Genomic DNA, 16068 nt, shown 5'->3' on the forward strand with positions numbered 1-16068 from the left:
CAAATCTTGATTTTTAGACAGTACCACTAAATCATGGGGAAAAACAAAAGGACCATTTATGCTAGACTAAAAATTATGTAGTATTTTTCTAGCCATGCTGAAAGTTTCACCTAGATTTAAGACACTACTCTTAATTAAAACAAAAAAGAAATTCTCCTAGGAAAACTGCTAATTGAAAAGGAGCATTCCTGGCAAGAAAATAATTTCAATTTTGGTTGTGTTAAAACATTAGCCTGATTATTATTTGCTTAAAAATGTTTAATTTTCCAGTTATTTGTACAGTAGAATAAATTAGGTAAATAAATGATAACTAAGGAAACAGCATTGTAATAAAGTATGCATCTTAGGAATCTTATAGTTGATATAATACAGAAAGGAAGGTAGAAGACAAAAACATTTCTGCACTCATGATACACAGGTTTAAAACAGAACAGCTGTAAAATAGATTGTAAACTGCATAAACATTTCTATTTAATTGTCTAAGCATGTTAACCTTTACAGTGATATCTATCTATTCTTGACCAAAACAAAATTATTTTGAACATTTTTTTCTCTCTTACCTGTCGTAAAGTACGTGCTACTATACTTTCGAGTACTGGTCCTCTGTCTTCATGCAGTAGGTGAACTTCATCAAGAATCAAGAGTTTTACCAGCTGAGAGAGGGCTACATCACCAACACTTTTCCTTGTCACTACATCCCATTTCTCTGGAGTAGTCACAAGCATCTAGTAGAGCAGAAAAAAGAAAAGAAAGAAATATTAAGCATATACAAATGTATTAATATATTTAACATATAGCAGGGTAAATGCAATGTAGAACTTAAAGTTATCTTAAGTTTTACCAACTCTATGTATGAGGCAGACAGCTTGCTGCATCTACATGTGCTGGATGGTCATTAGTAGGATTCAGTATAGAAAACCATATGGAAATATCAACTAATAACTTCAAGATACTGTGCCCCATTTGTATACATTTTCCAAATGAAAACACTGAAACAGCTATCCAGAATGAACTACTTATATAATCATTTAGTGGGTGTGTTTCACTAAAATCATCTGTGATAAAATATTTCTAACCTCCTTCATAGCACAGTAAACAACTAAGGCCCTCCTCTCATGCCTAAGCTTGACCTGATTGCTCCCAGTTCCCTATGAAATGCTTTCTCCTTAAGGCACATGTTTCAGTTGTAAATTTTGATATCTTGATCCTTGCACCAGTAAAACAGATTGAACAACTTCCATCAGTCCTGGACATGGTAACTTCCAAACTTCATTGCTTCATGTAGATATGTCAGACCATTCCTCCAGCCTGTCAATGTCCCTACATGACAGCACAATCCTCTGGTGTGTCAGCCTCTCCTCACTGTCTGCTCAGTCAACCCATATCTCAACATGCTTCTTTATGAGGATCTTACAGAAAACACTATCAAAGGCTTTACCAAAATCTAGGTAGACAATATCCACTGCTTTACCCACATGTACTTGGCCAGCCATTTCTTGCTGGAAATTTATCAAACTGGCCAAGTATGACTTTCCCTTGCTGAAGCCAAGCACACTACTCATGATAGGATTTTCTTGTATTTCATGTGTCTGGAAACTGTTTTAGGATTAGCTGTTCCATCACTTTCCCAAAAAAGGCTGACCAGCCAAGCATTCTACAGATCCTACTTCTTGCCCTTGTTGAAGACGGGAGTGACTTCAACACTTTTCACCAGTCCTTGGCCACTTCTCCCAGTTATAATGGCTGATCAACGATTATCAAGAGTGACACTGCAATGACAGGAGCCAGCTTTCTCAGCACTTGTGGATGCAAATTAACCAGATTATGGACTAGTGTGTCCCCTGTTCTCTTATGACCTGATCTTCTTCCACCAAGGGTATACTTTACTTGCTCCACACTTTCCCCCAGCTGCTGGAACTTGGGATTCATGAACACCAGCCTTGCTACTAAAGACTGAGGCAGAGGCATTCATTACCTCACTCTTCTGTGTCCTGTGCCATTCACAGGGCCCCGTCTCATTCAGCAAAAGGGCCCAGATTGTCCTTAGTCTTTCTTTCATTGCCTATCTTGTTTTGTTTGCTATTCCTGAGCAGATTCAATTCTGTCTGGACTTCAGCCTTCCCAGCGTCAATCCTGGATGGTCAGACAATGTCCCTGTATTCCTCCCAGACTGCATGTCCTTGCTCCCACACTCTGTATGCATGCTTCTTTTTTGTGTATGACATGGAACAACTCGTTTGTTCATGTGGGCCAAGTTCCTATTCATTCATTTTTGCCCAAGCTCCTATTCACTGGGATGGACCATTCTTGAACTTAGAAGAATATTAACCAGCTTTCTTGGTTTCTTGAATTCTCTCTTCCCTCCAGGACCTTATCACATGGGACTTTTCCAAGCAGGTCTCTGAAGTGGCCAAACTCTGCTTTCCTGAAGTCCTGGGCTGTGAGCTTCCTTTCTGATCTGTTCCTCCTCAGGATGCTGAACTCCAACATCTCATTGTTGCTATGGTCAAGTCTGTCTTCAATCTTGACACTTCAGACAAGTTCCTCCTTGTCTATGGGGTACAGCAAAGCACCTCTCCTCCATGTCCTATACTATAGAGGATAGATGATGAAGTTCTCATCAGCACACTCCAGAACCCTTCTGGATTGCTTGTGCTGATGTTTCTTTCAAAATATGAAAAAAAAATCTTTCTTACAAAACACATCTTTGAATACATTTTATTCTCTTGGTCTTCTCCACAAGATATATTCTGATAGTATTTATTCTCCTCAGAAACATATTTTTCCCTGCACTGTCACACAGTCTTGTTCCAGTCTAATTATTTTACCAACAGAATATATCAGTCTTTACTAATTACCAAGAGCTACTCCTGAAGACACTTTGTGATATTACAGAAAAAGGATGTTAATTTCCTGCAACATTTAAAGCTTTACACATAAAAGACTCACTGAGTCACTATTATCTCAGGGAGTGGTGGTATCTGGGGGGTTTTTTCATGGTTTGTTTAAATATATACTGGGTGCATTTTGTTAGCAAATAGAGATTTTTCAAATGCTTGTACAAAATAGTAGGTGTAAAAATGTATGCCCATAATTTATGAACTGAAAAGTAACACTACTACAGATGCAGCTGTTAGCACTTTAAAATGAGCCATATCAACCACAAAATATTAGCAGCTGTACTTCCACAGAACATTAATTAGCAAACAGTGAGGAAATATATTTAGCAATGCATATTAAGGCTTTAAGGTGTGAAATACTACAAATGCAAACTACTTAGCTAATTTGCTAAATCTAAATTGACAACATTCAGATCACAGCTTTTTTTTTTCTAATGTCAGTCATGTTATCAGGGTATATATTTAATATTGTATCATTAATTCTTCTGTTTCTAAGTGATGACTAAATATCTGTTATAATGGTGTTTTACTTTGATCTTATTTTAAAATAGCAATGTATGTAAAGCAATAACCTGAATTAAAAGCCATACTAAATGAGACAGTATTTTAAGTAAGAAAAGGGATCTCCAGAGAATGTTTTGCTAGAGAATATTACACTTATTTTTCAGATAGAAATTACAGTTGGGGAAAAAAATTCTCAAAAACTCCACCCAAACAGACCAGCTTTGTAGTTGCAAATTATAAATTGAATTCAAATATATAAAATATTATTTTAAAATATCAGCTAAAAGAAATTGCTATCAGCAAAGACTAACAAAGATTTTTTTTCAATCAAAATAATCCATCAAACAGCATTATGAGTCATCTCATTAGTTTTAAATGCAGTAGTGGCATTTCTTTTTACAATTAATTTTCAGAAACAATATGTTTTATACCTTAAGTTTTAAAATCAAAACTCATATTCAAGAAAAGGATTCTGCTTTTTGTTTGGGGGCAAGAGAAGGATATAGAAATCAAATATTTAAAAACATTTTTAATATTTTCTGCTTTTACATGGACTTGAGTTCTCAGCACACTGAGAAGTGAGCTCATTTATAGTGCTATTTCACCACTTCACCTCTTTCAGTATTGAAATAGCTAGAAAATAAAGTGTCACATTTGTTTAATGAACTGCAACTCATGCAAGATATTTCAATCTGGTTTTTGTATTAGGATATGGCTGAATAGAAATGGGTTAACTGTCAATATTTTTACTGTCAAGTTAAATTTCTCTACACACACATACTTCTCTTTTCCCAATGTTTTTTTGATTATCATTTGTTATTCCACAATGACTTTTTGTGTTAGGGAAACATGGGCTTTTCACAAAATCTTCTGTCTTAAGTGAGAATTTCCACTTCATTTCACTAGTACACCAAAGGAGTTACCTGTTTAAAAGAAATAATCCAAGGATTTCAACTCATAATGACATAATTTAGTTTTGGGGTTATTTAACATAAATCTAGATGGTTTTACATAATTTTAAGGTAAGAACTCAAACAAAAAAAATCAATTATTTCACTTAGAAAAATATGTCAAAAGGGACAAGACTAGCTGATAACTTTGACATCAATTTACAAAATTTCAAGAGGCAGTGAAAATGCATTTTTCTATAATTTCATGACTAACTTGCTAATTATTTTGTCAGGTTCTCTTCAGTCCCCTTTGAAGCCAGATTTTGTGGTAAAAGGAAGTTATATTTTCACCACAGTTTCAGAAGATCAACATGTTGAAAATGCTGGGTTTGTTGTTGTCTGGGGGTTTTCTTAATCTGAAAAGGCCTATTGTTTTATTAAAATCAAATGATCTTCCATTCATTTCCACTGGGCCAACATTCATTTCTAGCAGTTGGCACAACCTCAAAGATTTATGTTTTCAATAGGTTACTCTCAATTCTTTGAATTTCTTTGCTACTTTTAAGTTCTCTCGAACACATTTTGCCCATGACTAGTATCTATTTTCTGCTTGAATAATTAGGGCACACACTCTGAGCCTAGAAAAACTGATATGATAATCCCCTCAAATTTACACTCCCACAGGTCCAAACCACCACAAATATGAGAATATTTCAGAAGAAACTACATAAAAACTTAGTTATAATATGCCATACTACAAAATTCACTGCTTTTAAGTTCTTCAAGACCATTTTTGAGAACAGTTTTTCTGTCTTTAGTCACTTCAGCTGTCTTCTGTCACTCATCTGACCTATTGTACCTTCCATAAACACAAAAATAAATCAAAACTCAGACATACTACCTCACCCCCAGCTTTCTGACTACTATAATTGCCATAAAATAATCAGAAAAGACGTGTATCACTCTTCTTTTGTGCCAGATATCATCAAACCAGGTATAAAGTACTGGCTGACTCAGATCTCAGCTTAAACATCAGCTAGGATGACAGGAAAAAGCCCCATGACCTGTGCTTGAGGATGTTGTGCTTCAATATGTGGTTACACAGATTAATATTACATTAACATGTAACATAAAAAGTAGAAAAGTACCTTGTACTGAGACTGGGTATTCTGAGTATCAACACCATTCCAAAAATAAGCCTGTATGCTGCCATACTGAAAACAGAGCAGCAGCAGTACACTGCCTTTACTTTGCACTAGATGTAAATATGGCTTCCTTTATTATATCAAAATAGTGAAAACATAGAATAGAATGGTACACACACACACACTTTCAAACATTTGACATATAAGTTTGAATGCATATTATTATACATGCTGAGCATTAGAATCTATCATTCCCTCTAGAAAGAAACTGTAGAATAAACTCAAGATTATAATGAACAAATCCAGAGGCCTTTGCATCAGGGAAATATTGTGGATGTCAAATGATCACAACAATAAAGGTTGTATGTTATGGAAAGTTTCCAAAATAAAATTATCTTCCCAAAGCTGTATCAAGATCCGGAAACATGCCATAACCATATGTCATCTCACAGCTGCAGCACAATAGAGATATTTTGATATTTAACATACCTATATAAAAGCACTATTTCCTCTTCGAAACCATCAGAATTATGATAAATAAACAGCAAATATTCCATTTATTTTATATTTCTCTGTGAAATTCACAATATTGCTTCCTAAAGCATGGATTAAATATTCAAGAAATATACGTTTCTACTGTAATTTCATCCTATATTTGCTTTGTCCTCTTAACAGCCACTTCTTTTTCATTTTGCATTAACATTTCTTTGTACCTTTCCCACTCTCTATTAAGTAACTCTCAATATAACAGTATCCTTAGGAAAGAAAAAAGAACACTGAATCTTATTATACAAAAGAACCACTCTGCTGCCTTCAGCTATGCAAGCATCTGTTCTCTAAAGGCTTCCTCCTGTGCTCCTCCTGCTCAGTGACCAATGATGCTGGAGTTACTCACTTTGTTATTAGCACAAAAAAAATCTCATTGAAGACATGACAGCCAAAACTAACAGGAGGCAAAGAGACAGAAATAGCTAAAATATAACCTGGAATTAGCTGAAATATTTATTACACACTAGAAAATGCCTGTTAGGTATTTCAGAAATTTGCCTTTTAACAACACAAAACAATGACTAGATACAACTGGAAAGAAGTTTATCATTTGCAGATTAGGAGGAATTCTCTTACTAAAATTGTGATGAAATCAAGCATCATTTGAAATAGGGGAATTCAGTAAACTTTCAAACAGAAATGTTTTCTGAAGTGTCTCAATGATGCTAGAGAACAAACAATTTTAAAGCCCAATTCATCAGTATATACAGTTAAAGAAAAAATCATAGCATATGTACAAAATACAAGCCCTAGGAACCTAATAGCTTTGGAAGGCATGTTACCAGCCCCTTTCCAGGTTTGCCTGCAGTAAATTTGTCTCCACCACAGTGATTCACCATGAATGGATAGCAATAAACAATTCTGCTCTAGCCACTGCTGCTTTATTGTTACTATTCAAAGAAGCTTTCTCAAAGGTCTACTTCTGTCGATTTCTATTAGTAGAACTTCCTTGTCTTTATTGTTTTCACCTTGCTATTAGTCTTCTCTATGCTCCTGTTCCTTTACACACATCTACAATTTCCCCTTACCTCATCCTAGAGGGAGCTTTGCTCAGTCACAGCCAGCACTCCTCATCTTCTGACAGCTTTTTGGCAAGGGGGCATGGGCAACCTACACAGTTTACTCAATTCATGCTGTAGCTATTTAACTTGGTGGTTTGTTCTGGCTGGAAACTCAGTGCAAGATCTTAACTTCTGCAAAAATGGAGACATGTAAAGCTGCACACACTACACACATCTACCCAGAGCAGACACTCATTGGAATGCAGCATATTCTGCAATTCTGTAGGCAGAGCTGCTATGCTGGGGCCTCATATGATTTGAAAATATTTCCCTTCTAATAAGTGACACTTTGGAGTTTCTCACAATTTTTAATATTAGATATCTGATATCACACTCCATGAGGAACACATTACTAGTTTGGCACTCTTTGAGGTAAAACTCCATCAAAACATGTTACAAGACCAGCAACCCACAAGTCATTTTCATAATGCTGGTTTTATTCCTCATTTATTTGCACTTTTACACTGTGACTTATTCAAGCATTTAAAAAAAACCTCCTGTGAGCTGGAGTTCAGGCAGGGAGTGGAATAAACATATAGAAAGTATAGCAGAGGGTGGCAATTCAAAACAAGAATCTCAGGTAGGAAGTAATAAATGCAAGTATTTTTTTACTCTTCATAGATCAGAAACAACTATCTGATGCTGTGTTTAACAGTTAAAACATAATTATGTTCTAGTAAAGCAGATTCTTTACAATACAAAGATATGCAGATGAGCAGTATCCCCATTTAGTTGAACAGATGATGGTCTAACAAATCTGAACATGTATTTGTGGTCTAAACTAATGTCTATACAAGACCATGTATACACACATGCATACATACAGGCATACATAAGTATATATATATATATATATATATATATATATGTGCACGTCTTAGAAATATTTAATAATAAGACTACACTTACAAGAAGTATTAACATAGAAGACTGAGTTTATCATGCTAGGAAGACTTAGAAAAGAGGTGCATTATATTGATGCATATTAGAAGCAATTTGTAAGTCACCAAACTTAACAACAACTGTCAATCAACAACAGAAATCAACAGCTGTCAGTCAGAACTTAAAATATCTGAAGACTTTTTAACTGAAGCAACATAACTCTGTCTTATTTTATAACAAGTCCTAGGTACACACAATGGTTTCTTTCCTTTACAGAGTCCAGCTATTCCACCTAATGAAAAGGCAAATGATTGACAATGTATCAGCATATTGACTTAGCAGAGCAAGATATTTATGACAAATTCTGTTGAATTGATTTTTTTCAATATTACTTTCTTTGTTGTATACTCAGTTTCATAATTATGACTAACAGATTTAAGTTTGTATGTGAAAATTTAAAATTTTATGCTTTCAGTGCAATCTTGGATGTCCCAGAGATTACAAAATTCATTTAGAAATTCCAGTACTACTTTTAGACCTCAATACAACAGATTCTGACACAGTAAAAATAAACTGAATAAGACAGTGTGACTAGTAATTTCCTTTTGTGGTTAATGTGAAAGTCCTTACTTTAAGTTTTTTATAGTCTTACTAAAAGAATGTGGAGTAGTTACATTAATCTGAGATAAAACTAAAGAAAACAATTTATGTTAAAATCACAATAGTTGTACTGAGTAATAGGATACGAGCACCTGCTCTCTGTATTCTTTTTTCCCATGACAAAACAGTCTGTTTAAAGTCAGTACAAACCTTATTTTAAAAACCACAGTGAGGAAGAACAGCTTGCATGATTTTGTGAAATACATCTCTTATATTGTAAGATATATAATTAGCTACTCAGGCTTCAAGTTAAAATAAAGATCTAAATGTTTTAAAGGAGTTTGATCCAAAACATTACCCTCTTTTCCTCTTTGCTGTTAATCAGTTCGCCAATTATAGTTTTACTAACCTCTGATATACTACTGTCAGGTCTGATTGATGCCAAAAGCTCCCTTAATCAAATCTGACAACTTTGAGCAAGTGCCTGTCTCTTGAGACACTGCATCCAGCCTGCTTGTTTTCAATTCTTCCCAGTGTTATTTTGCATCTCCTTCTCCCTTAGCCCTTTTTTTATATCTAACAGAGATACAACAAAATAACAACAAAACATGACTATAGAATACATTTGTATATGTTTTTATATTTCATTATAACAATACTTGGAATAAGATTGTTAGTTTGTTTAAGAATTTGCAAGGGAAAAGTAAGAACAAGGATTTTTTTTTGAAATTTAAGTTTCTAAGAAATCCAACATTGTTGCTTGCTTGGTGGTTTTGTTTGATAATTGTGGGTTTGTAAGGGTTTTTTTCCCTCTTTCTTTTTTTCTTTCATAGCTGCAAGGAAAAGGTTTCAAAGCCGTTACTCCTCTGTTCTACAGGGAAACTTTAGGCTCTGGTTGCACAGCTTCAGGAGACAAAGATAAAAGACTACCTCAGCTCCCAGTTTTTTCAATTTATTTATACTGGTATGCTTTTAAGACTCATTGCAGGGCTCCTCCATATCTCATTAACCGTAAATATTAAAAGGTTCAGAATAACTTTTGTTGACACAATGATAACCTTTGATTTACTTATTTATATTTTAAGATTAGCCTGATTTTTTTCTGCTGGTTCTGCTCCTGTCAAGCCTTACCCCAAGATGTGGATTAACCCAACATTATGTGAAAAAGGGCCAAAGGGCAACAGTGACATTTTGTCCCAAATATCCTTTTCCACACACCTTTATTCAACAGCTTTATTTTCTATCACAGATTTGTATGCCAGAGGGAGGAAGTTTGTGGTTTTGTCTACAATCAGGTCTTTTCAAGAATCAATGCAAATCACTGATATGGAAGCATACTAAGTGTAAGATGAAACAAAAAAAGGCCCTGGTTCAGCTGAGATGCTGATATCAAACAGAAGTCAATTTTGTGACACCTGTTTACAAAACGACAACTCAAATGCCAATTCATTTGCTTGCATGCAAATGTGATTTCAGGAAATTTTCCCTTTAAGTTCACACTCCAGAGAAAATTATGCCTGCAATATTAATGATAACCAATGCTGAAGGTGATTTTAACAGCAAGATTGTCAGATTTATATTTTCTGGTTACATTAACTAAGAACTAGCATTCCCTTTGGATTTCAGCAGGATTCTTCAAGCATCAAGAGAAAATATAAACAGTTTGCTGTTGTAGTGAAAGGATCAATTCACACAGAGTTCCACAGGAGTTTATACACCTCAATACCATTGTATATTTTCATGAGTAATTCTAGTAACAGACTACAGATTACATCCACTAAACATTGCATTGCTATTATGCTGAAAAGAGCTGTAAATACTTTGGAGGATGGAGTAAGAATTTTAAAATGTCTTAACTTAAAGAACAGATACATTAATGCATGAGTCAGTCAAGATTCTACACAGAGGACAGGATTTATCTTGCCTATCTTACCTGCTAATTTACAAAATCACCCTCAAAATTAGATGTCTAGGCTCCCTCTAGCTCATTTCATCCATGTAAGTACCAATCAGCCTTAGAAGTCCTTTCTATATTGTGCTCTCCCTACAAGTCTGTGCCACCAGTTTAGACCAGTTGCCTTACTCTTACATGGCTGAAGCCAAAGCAGATGAATCTGACTCTTAGAGATTATTATCCAACAAATGCAGAATGTAAAAAAGCATCAGTAACTACTGCGGGTAAAGCAATAGCTGGACAGCAAAAAGAGAAAGAGCAGATCAGTCTGCCCATGAACCAAAAATACTCTGCTAATGTAAAAATTGAAACCTTGGAGCAAAATGCTGCTGTTTGGACATGCTAAATAAACCTTCCACTCTGCTCAGCAGCAGTATGATCTTGGGGCAATACATTATGTTCTGGGCAACTTATTTCAAGAAGCGCAAACCAACTGAGAGTCCAGAAGTGAAAAACTGAGAATGATTAAACATAAATGAAGCATGACCTTTACAAAAAGTTTAAATAAACTGATGCTTAGGCTGAATAAACATGTCTGAACAAAGATAACTACAACTGCAAGAGACTTCAGAAAGCAAATAGCGGTGACTGGGGAAGACAGACATTGAGGTAAGGAAAGTGGTAATAAAATTTGATTAGGATTTAGGTTGAAAATAGGTTTCCATTTAAAAAAAATAAATCTTCTAACAGTGAAGATGGGTAAGCCCTGAAGGAGATTTATCAAGAAGTTCAGGAAATCTCCATGATCAGGGTGTTGTAAAATGAAATTAGAGCAATATTTATCAATAGTGAAATATATATATATTGCATTTGTTTTCTCAGAAGGACAAATTAGATTAATTCTCATACTATTTTTTGTATAGTTTTAAGATCAACTTACAAGGCAAATGAAATCTTAAATGAAAAAACACCTTTCAAATTTTAATTATAGGCAACTTAGGTAACTATGTATAACGTATATCCTAGATAATACATTCTACTCTATATTAGTTATTTAATATGCTACTAATAAATACCCTGCTAGTACTGCATGTTATAATATAAACTACTAGGCACTTCATGATAACAAAATGTTATTTGTTATAATAAGAACACTTTATACTAATATTATATATATTCTAATTTTATTGAAAATTAGACTACATTTTATTATAGTTATTGCATGTAAAGTAATTCTTCAGTGTCAGAGGTGCTTAAAATTTTTCTTTGATGTAGTATAGAAAAAGCTGTATTCTAAATGCAGTCAAATTTAGCATTATTATCTGCAATATTTGTAAGCATTAATTTTAAGTATAATGTCTGAGATTTTTTCCACAAATAAATCACAATAGACGATCTAAGATATTCTGTTATGTGTAAAATGAAAACTTAGAGGATATAAACTCTCAACTGCTCTGATACTATTTTGTAATTTACTTGTACTTTCAACTGACCAGAGGCAGCTAAATTTGAAAATATTTTAAATCCAGGAGAGGCAAACATTCCCTGAGCAACCTGTCCTCAACTCTGTTCAAATAAGCCATCTTTTTGCAGAGGAATATTCACTCAGCAGGCACAGCTGTTATTCTGCAATTTTTACATCTAAATCAAAGATAATTGGACTTCTGAGTACATTTAAATTGTACTCTGGGAAAAGGGTCTAACTTAATGCATCATTTGCATTAACTATAAAAGACTGCGTTCTCATCCTGTAAAATTTACTGTGCTTAAAAAAGTATTTGGAAGTGCAAAACAGTTACTAAGTAATTTTAAAGATGTGTAGACACCTTTTGCACAGAACCTTTTCAGCTATAAAAGACCATTAAACCAAACAGAAGTAAATCATTCTTCTAAATTCTTCATAGATAAAATATTAATGGTAATAGAGACTCCTGAAAATTACTTTCCTCCAACATTTACTGAAGATCCTCAGTGACAAAAAAGCCTGAGAAAAAACCTATAATATTTTATTTGGTGTTTTTAATAAGTTCATTAGTTAATCATATGCAGATGAGCAGTTAGTTCATACCACAAAGTACTTCAATTTCAGATTCTCTGATATTAGTTTAAGAACTTAAATTGAGGCATTCTTTATTGTTGCTTATTGAGATTCATTGTACTTCACAATTTAACTTTCAGACAATGTAATTTAAGGATTTTTAGTCTTAATTTTACATAGAAAAATATGAAAAGAAAAATGCTTATTAGCATTTCATCACTAGAAAAGAAAATCTGAACTTTTTGTGACAAAATGTCATCTTTAATGATTACACAGGAACATTTTAACAGGCAAAATAGTGTGTAAAATATTCCTTGCTCATCTTTAATTGATAAATGCAGTAAATATCAGATAGGCAATTCCATCAAAATAGACTAATTTTGATTTTCACAGAACTATACCAAGGATAAGGTTGGAAGTCTCATCTGGAGATCTACCAGTCCGATCCACTGCTCAAATCAGGGTCACCTAGAGGAGTATACAGACATGTATCCAATATCTCTCAGGTGATACTCAAAGTCTTTGAAGACTCCAGAGTTTGTCTAGACAAGCTTTCAGTGGCTGAGCACCCTCACAGGAAAAAAAATAAAGTCTCATATTTACAGAGAATTTCCTGTATTGCAGCGTGTGCCCACTGCCTCCTTTTGCACTCACTGGAAACTGCTGAGGTCTGACTCAGTCTTTACACAGAATCACACACAGAATTATTAAGTTGGAAGAGACATTCAAGATCATTGAGTCCAACCCATACCCCAACACCTCAACTAAACCATGGCTCCAAGTGACACATCCAGTCTTTTTAAACACATCCAGAGATGGTGACTCAAACCAACCCCCCCAGGCAAACAATTCCAGTACTTTATCAGCCTTTCTGAAAAAAGCTTTTTCCTAATATCCAACCTGTATTTCCCTTGGCACAGCTTAACCCTGTGTCCTCTGGTTCTGTCAGTTGCTGCCTGGAGAAAGAGACCATCCCCTGCATGACTACAGCCACCTTTCAGGGAGTTGTAGAGAGTGATAAGGTCACCTCAGAGTCTTCTTTTCTCCAGGCTAAACAACCCCAGCTCCCTCAGCCGTTCCCCACAGGGTTTGTGTTCCAATCCCCTCACCAGCCTCATCTCCTCTGGATGCATTCAAGCATCTCAAATTCCTTCCCAAACTGAGGGCTCAGAACTGGACACAGCACTCCAGGTGTGGCCTCACCAGGGCTGAGTACAGGGGGAGAATGACCTCCCTGCTCCTGCTGGCCACACCATTCCTGATCCAGGCCAGGGGCCATTGGCCTTCTTGGCTACCAGGGCACACTGCTTGCTCATGTCCAGCTGGCTGTCACCAGCACCCCCAGGTCCCTTTCTGCCTGGTCACTGTCCAGCCACACCATCCCCAGCCTGTAACATTGCAGGGGGTTGTTGTGGCCAAAATGCAGGACCTGGCACTTGGACTTATTAAACTTCATCCCATTGGACTCTGCCCATCCATCCAACTGTTCCAGGTCTCTCTGCAGAGCCCTCCTACCTTCCAACAGATTAACATGCTCCCAGATTAGTGTCATCTGCATATTTACTAATGAAAGACTCAATGCCCTCATCCACGTCATCAATAAAAATATTGAACAGAGCTGGTCCCAGCACAGACCCCTGAGGGATACCACTGGTGTCTGGCCCCCAGCTGGATGCAGCACCATTCACCACTCTCTGGACCTGGCCATCCAGCCAGTTCTGAACCCAGCACAGAGTGCTCTTGTCCAAGCTGAGGGCTGACAGCTTCTCCAGGAATGTGCTGTGGGATACAGTGTCAAAGGCCTTGCTGAAGTCCAAAGAGACAACATCCACAGCCATAATACACAATGTACTCAGATCACATCTATCTGAGTTTTTTTCATACCCAGACTGAATGACTCCAGCTTGCTTTGCCTCTCCTCATGTGTCAGATGTTCTATCCCTCAGTAACCTTCATGCTTTTCTGCCAGACTTGCTCTAGTATGTCCCTGTTCCTCCCATAAAGGGGAGCCCAGAGCTGGACCCAGCATCACAGATGTGTCTCACTAGGGCTGAGCAGAGGGGAATGGCCACCTCCTTTGAGCTGCTGGCAACACCCTTCTGAAATGCAGCCTAGACTAAAGCAGATGTTGCTGGCTCATATTCAATTTGTCTTCCACCAGAATATCCGTTATCTTTCTTGGGAAGCTGCTTTCCATCTGACCAGCCCCCAGCCTGGATATGTTCATAAAATTACTCCCCCACTCCTGTGTAGGACATGACATGAACGATGGAACTTTATAAGATCTCTGTTGGCCCATTTCTCCAGCCTGTTGAAGTCACTCTGAATGACTGTGCAACCATCTGATCTGTCAACCACTCCTCCCAGTTTTGTACCATCTGCAAAACTGCTTTATTTCCTCCCAGAGGATCAACATGACATTTCAAAGGTAATCAAGAATGACCTCATGATAACTTTGACCAGGTCCTTCAGGACTTGAGAGAAAATATCATCAGATTGCATTAACCTGTATCATGCTCAGTTTGTCCACACATTCTCCAACCTGACTTTATTCCACCAAGTGTTGAATTTTCCTTCTCTAGATTTTCCCATTTGTCTCTGGGGCTTTGAATTGCTGAAAGTCAGGCCTAACAATAAAGGCCAAAGCAAAGAAAGCATTAAGTACCTCAGCCTTTTACATGCCTTTTGTCATCAGGTACCCTGTTCCATTTAGCAGAGGTTTTCTCCAATTTTTCTTTTACTGCACACTCATAGAAGCCTTTCTTGCTGCCCTTCACATATGCTCCTAGGGTTTTTCTTACTTAAATCGTCCCTTCAAGCTCAACATATGCAACTATAATCCTTCCAGGGCAACTGTCCGTGCATCCACCTCTCGGATGCTTCCTTTTTATGTCTGGTCTGAGACCTGTAGGTCTCCTGACACTCTTGCAGATCATCAGGAGGAGCCACTCCTGAGAATGGAGGCATTGAGCAGGAATAATAAGTACAAAGGATTGCTAGAGAGTTTTAAAGACTGAAAGGCTTTGAGTTTCCATCTAGATTAAAAAAATACTGAAGTAGCTTATTGAACTCATTAGTATCTCTTGCAAGGTCATTTACAAAGGAGTTTAGAAAATATTGCTGCAATGTGCTACATTACATATAATACCCTTACACACAATGCAGTTTCAGAAGGACATTAAATTAATACTCCAACTCAAGAATCATGCTGCATAACACAAAGGTATTGAGCTAACTGAACATATTACAGCTATAAAACTGGATCTGTAATTTTTGTATATCAGCACATAACTGAATTAAAAGCCTTTGAAACTTTCTACTACACTAGGAATTCTTCCCTCACCCCCCCACCCCAATACCAAGGTTGCCCACCCAGTGTTACATTTATCTGTTTTGAGAGATGTAGCAGTAAATACAACTTGGCAAGCACAAGATACACTGTCTGAAATACAGTAAAGCAAGACCAAGTAAGTGGAAGGAGCAGCAAAGAGATCTTGTACTTAGCATTGTGCCTTTGGCATGATGAAGTAACATTTGGTTTTTACTGTCACTGTCTTAACTATTTTCTTAAATGACAAAAAGCCACAGTAAAACCAGCACACAAC

At 36.3% G+C, this 16068-nt stretch overlaps 1 protein-coding gene across 1 annotated transcript in view; it reads right to left on the bottom strand.

Annotated features, from left to right (window-relative positions):
• Positions 1-16068, bottom strand: part of ASCC3 (activating signal cointegrator 1 complex subunit 3) — a 253573-nt gene that overhangs the window by 158291 nt on the left and 79214 nt on the right. Inside the window, exon 11 of the mRNA XM_058835623.1 lies at positions 561-725. Within this exon, the coding sequence (XP_058691606.1) occupies positions 561-725 (165 nt within the window). The remainder of the gene's footprint in view (positions 1-560; positions 726-16068) is intronic.

Source organism: Poecile atricapillus, chromosome 3 (genome assembly GCF_030490865.1).
Source record: "Poecile atricapillus isolate bPoeAtr1 chromosome 3, bPoeAtr1.hap1, whole genome shotgun sequence".
In the NCBI taxonomy this organism is placed as follows: domain Eukaryota; kingdom Metazoa; phylum Chordata; class Aves; order Passeriformes; family Paridae; genus Poecile; species Poecile atricapillus.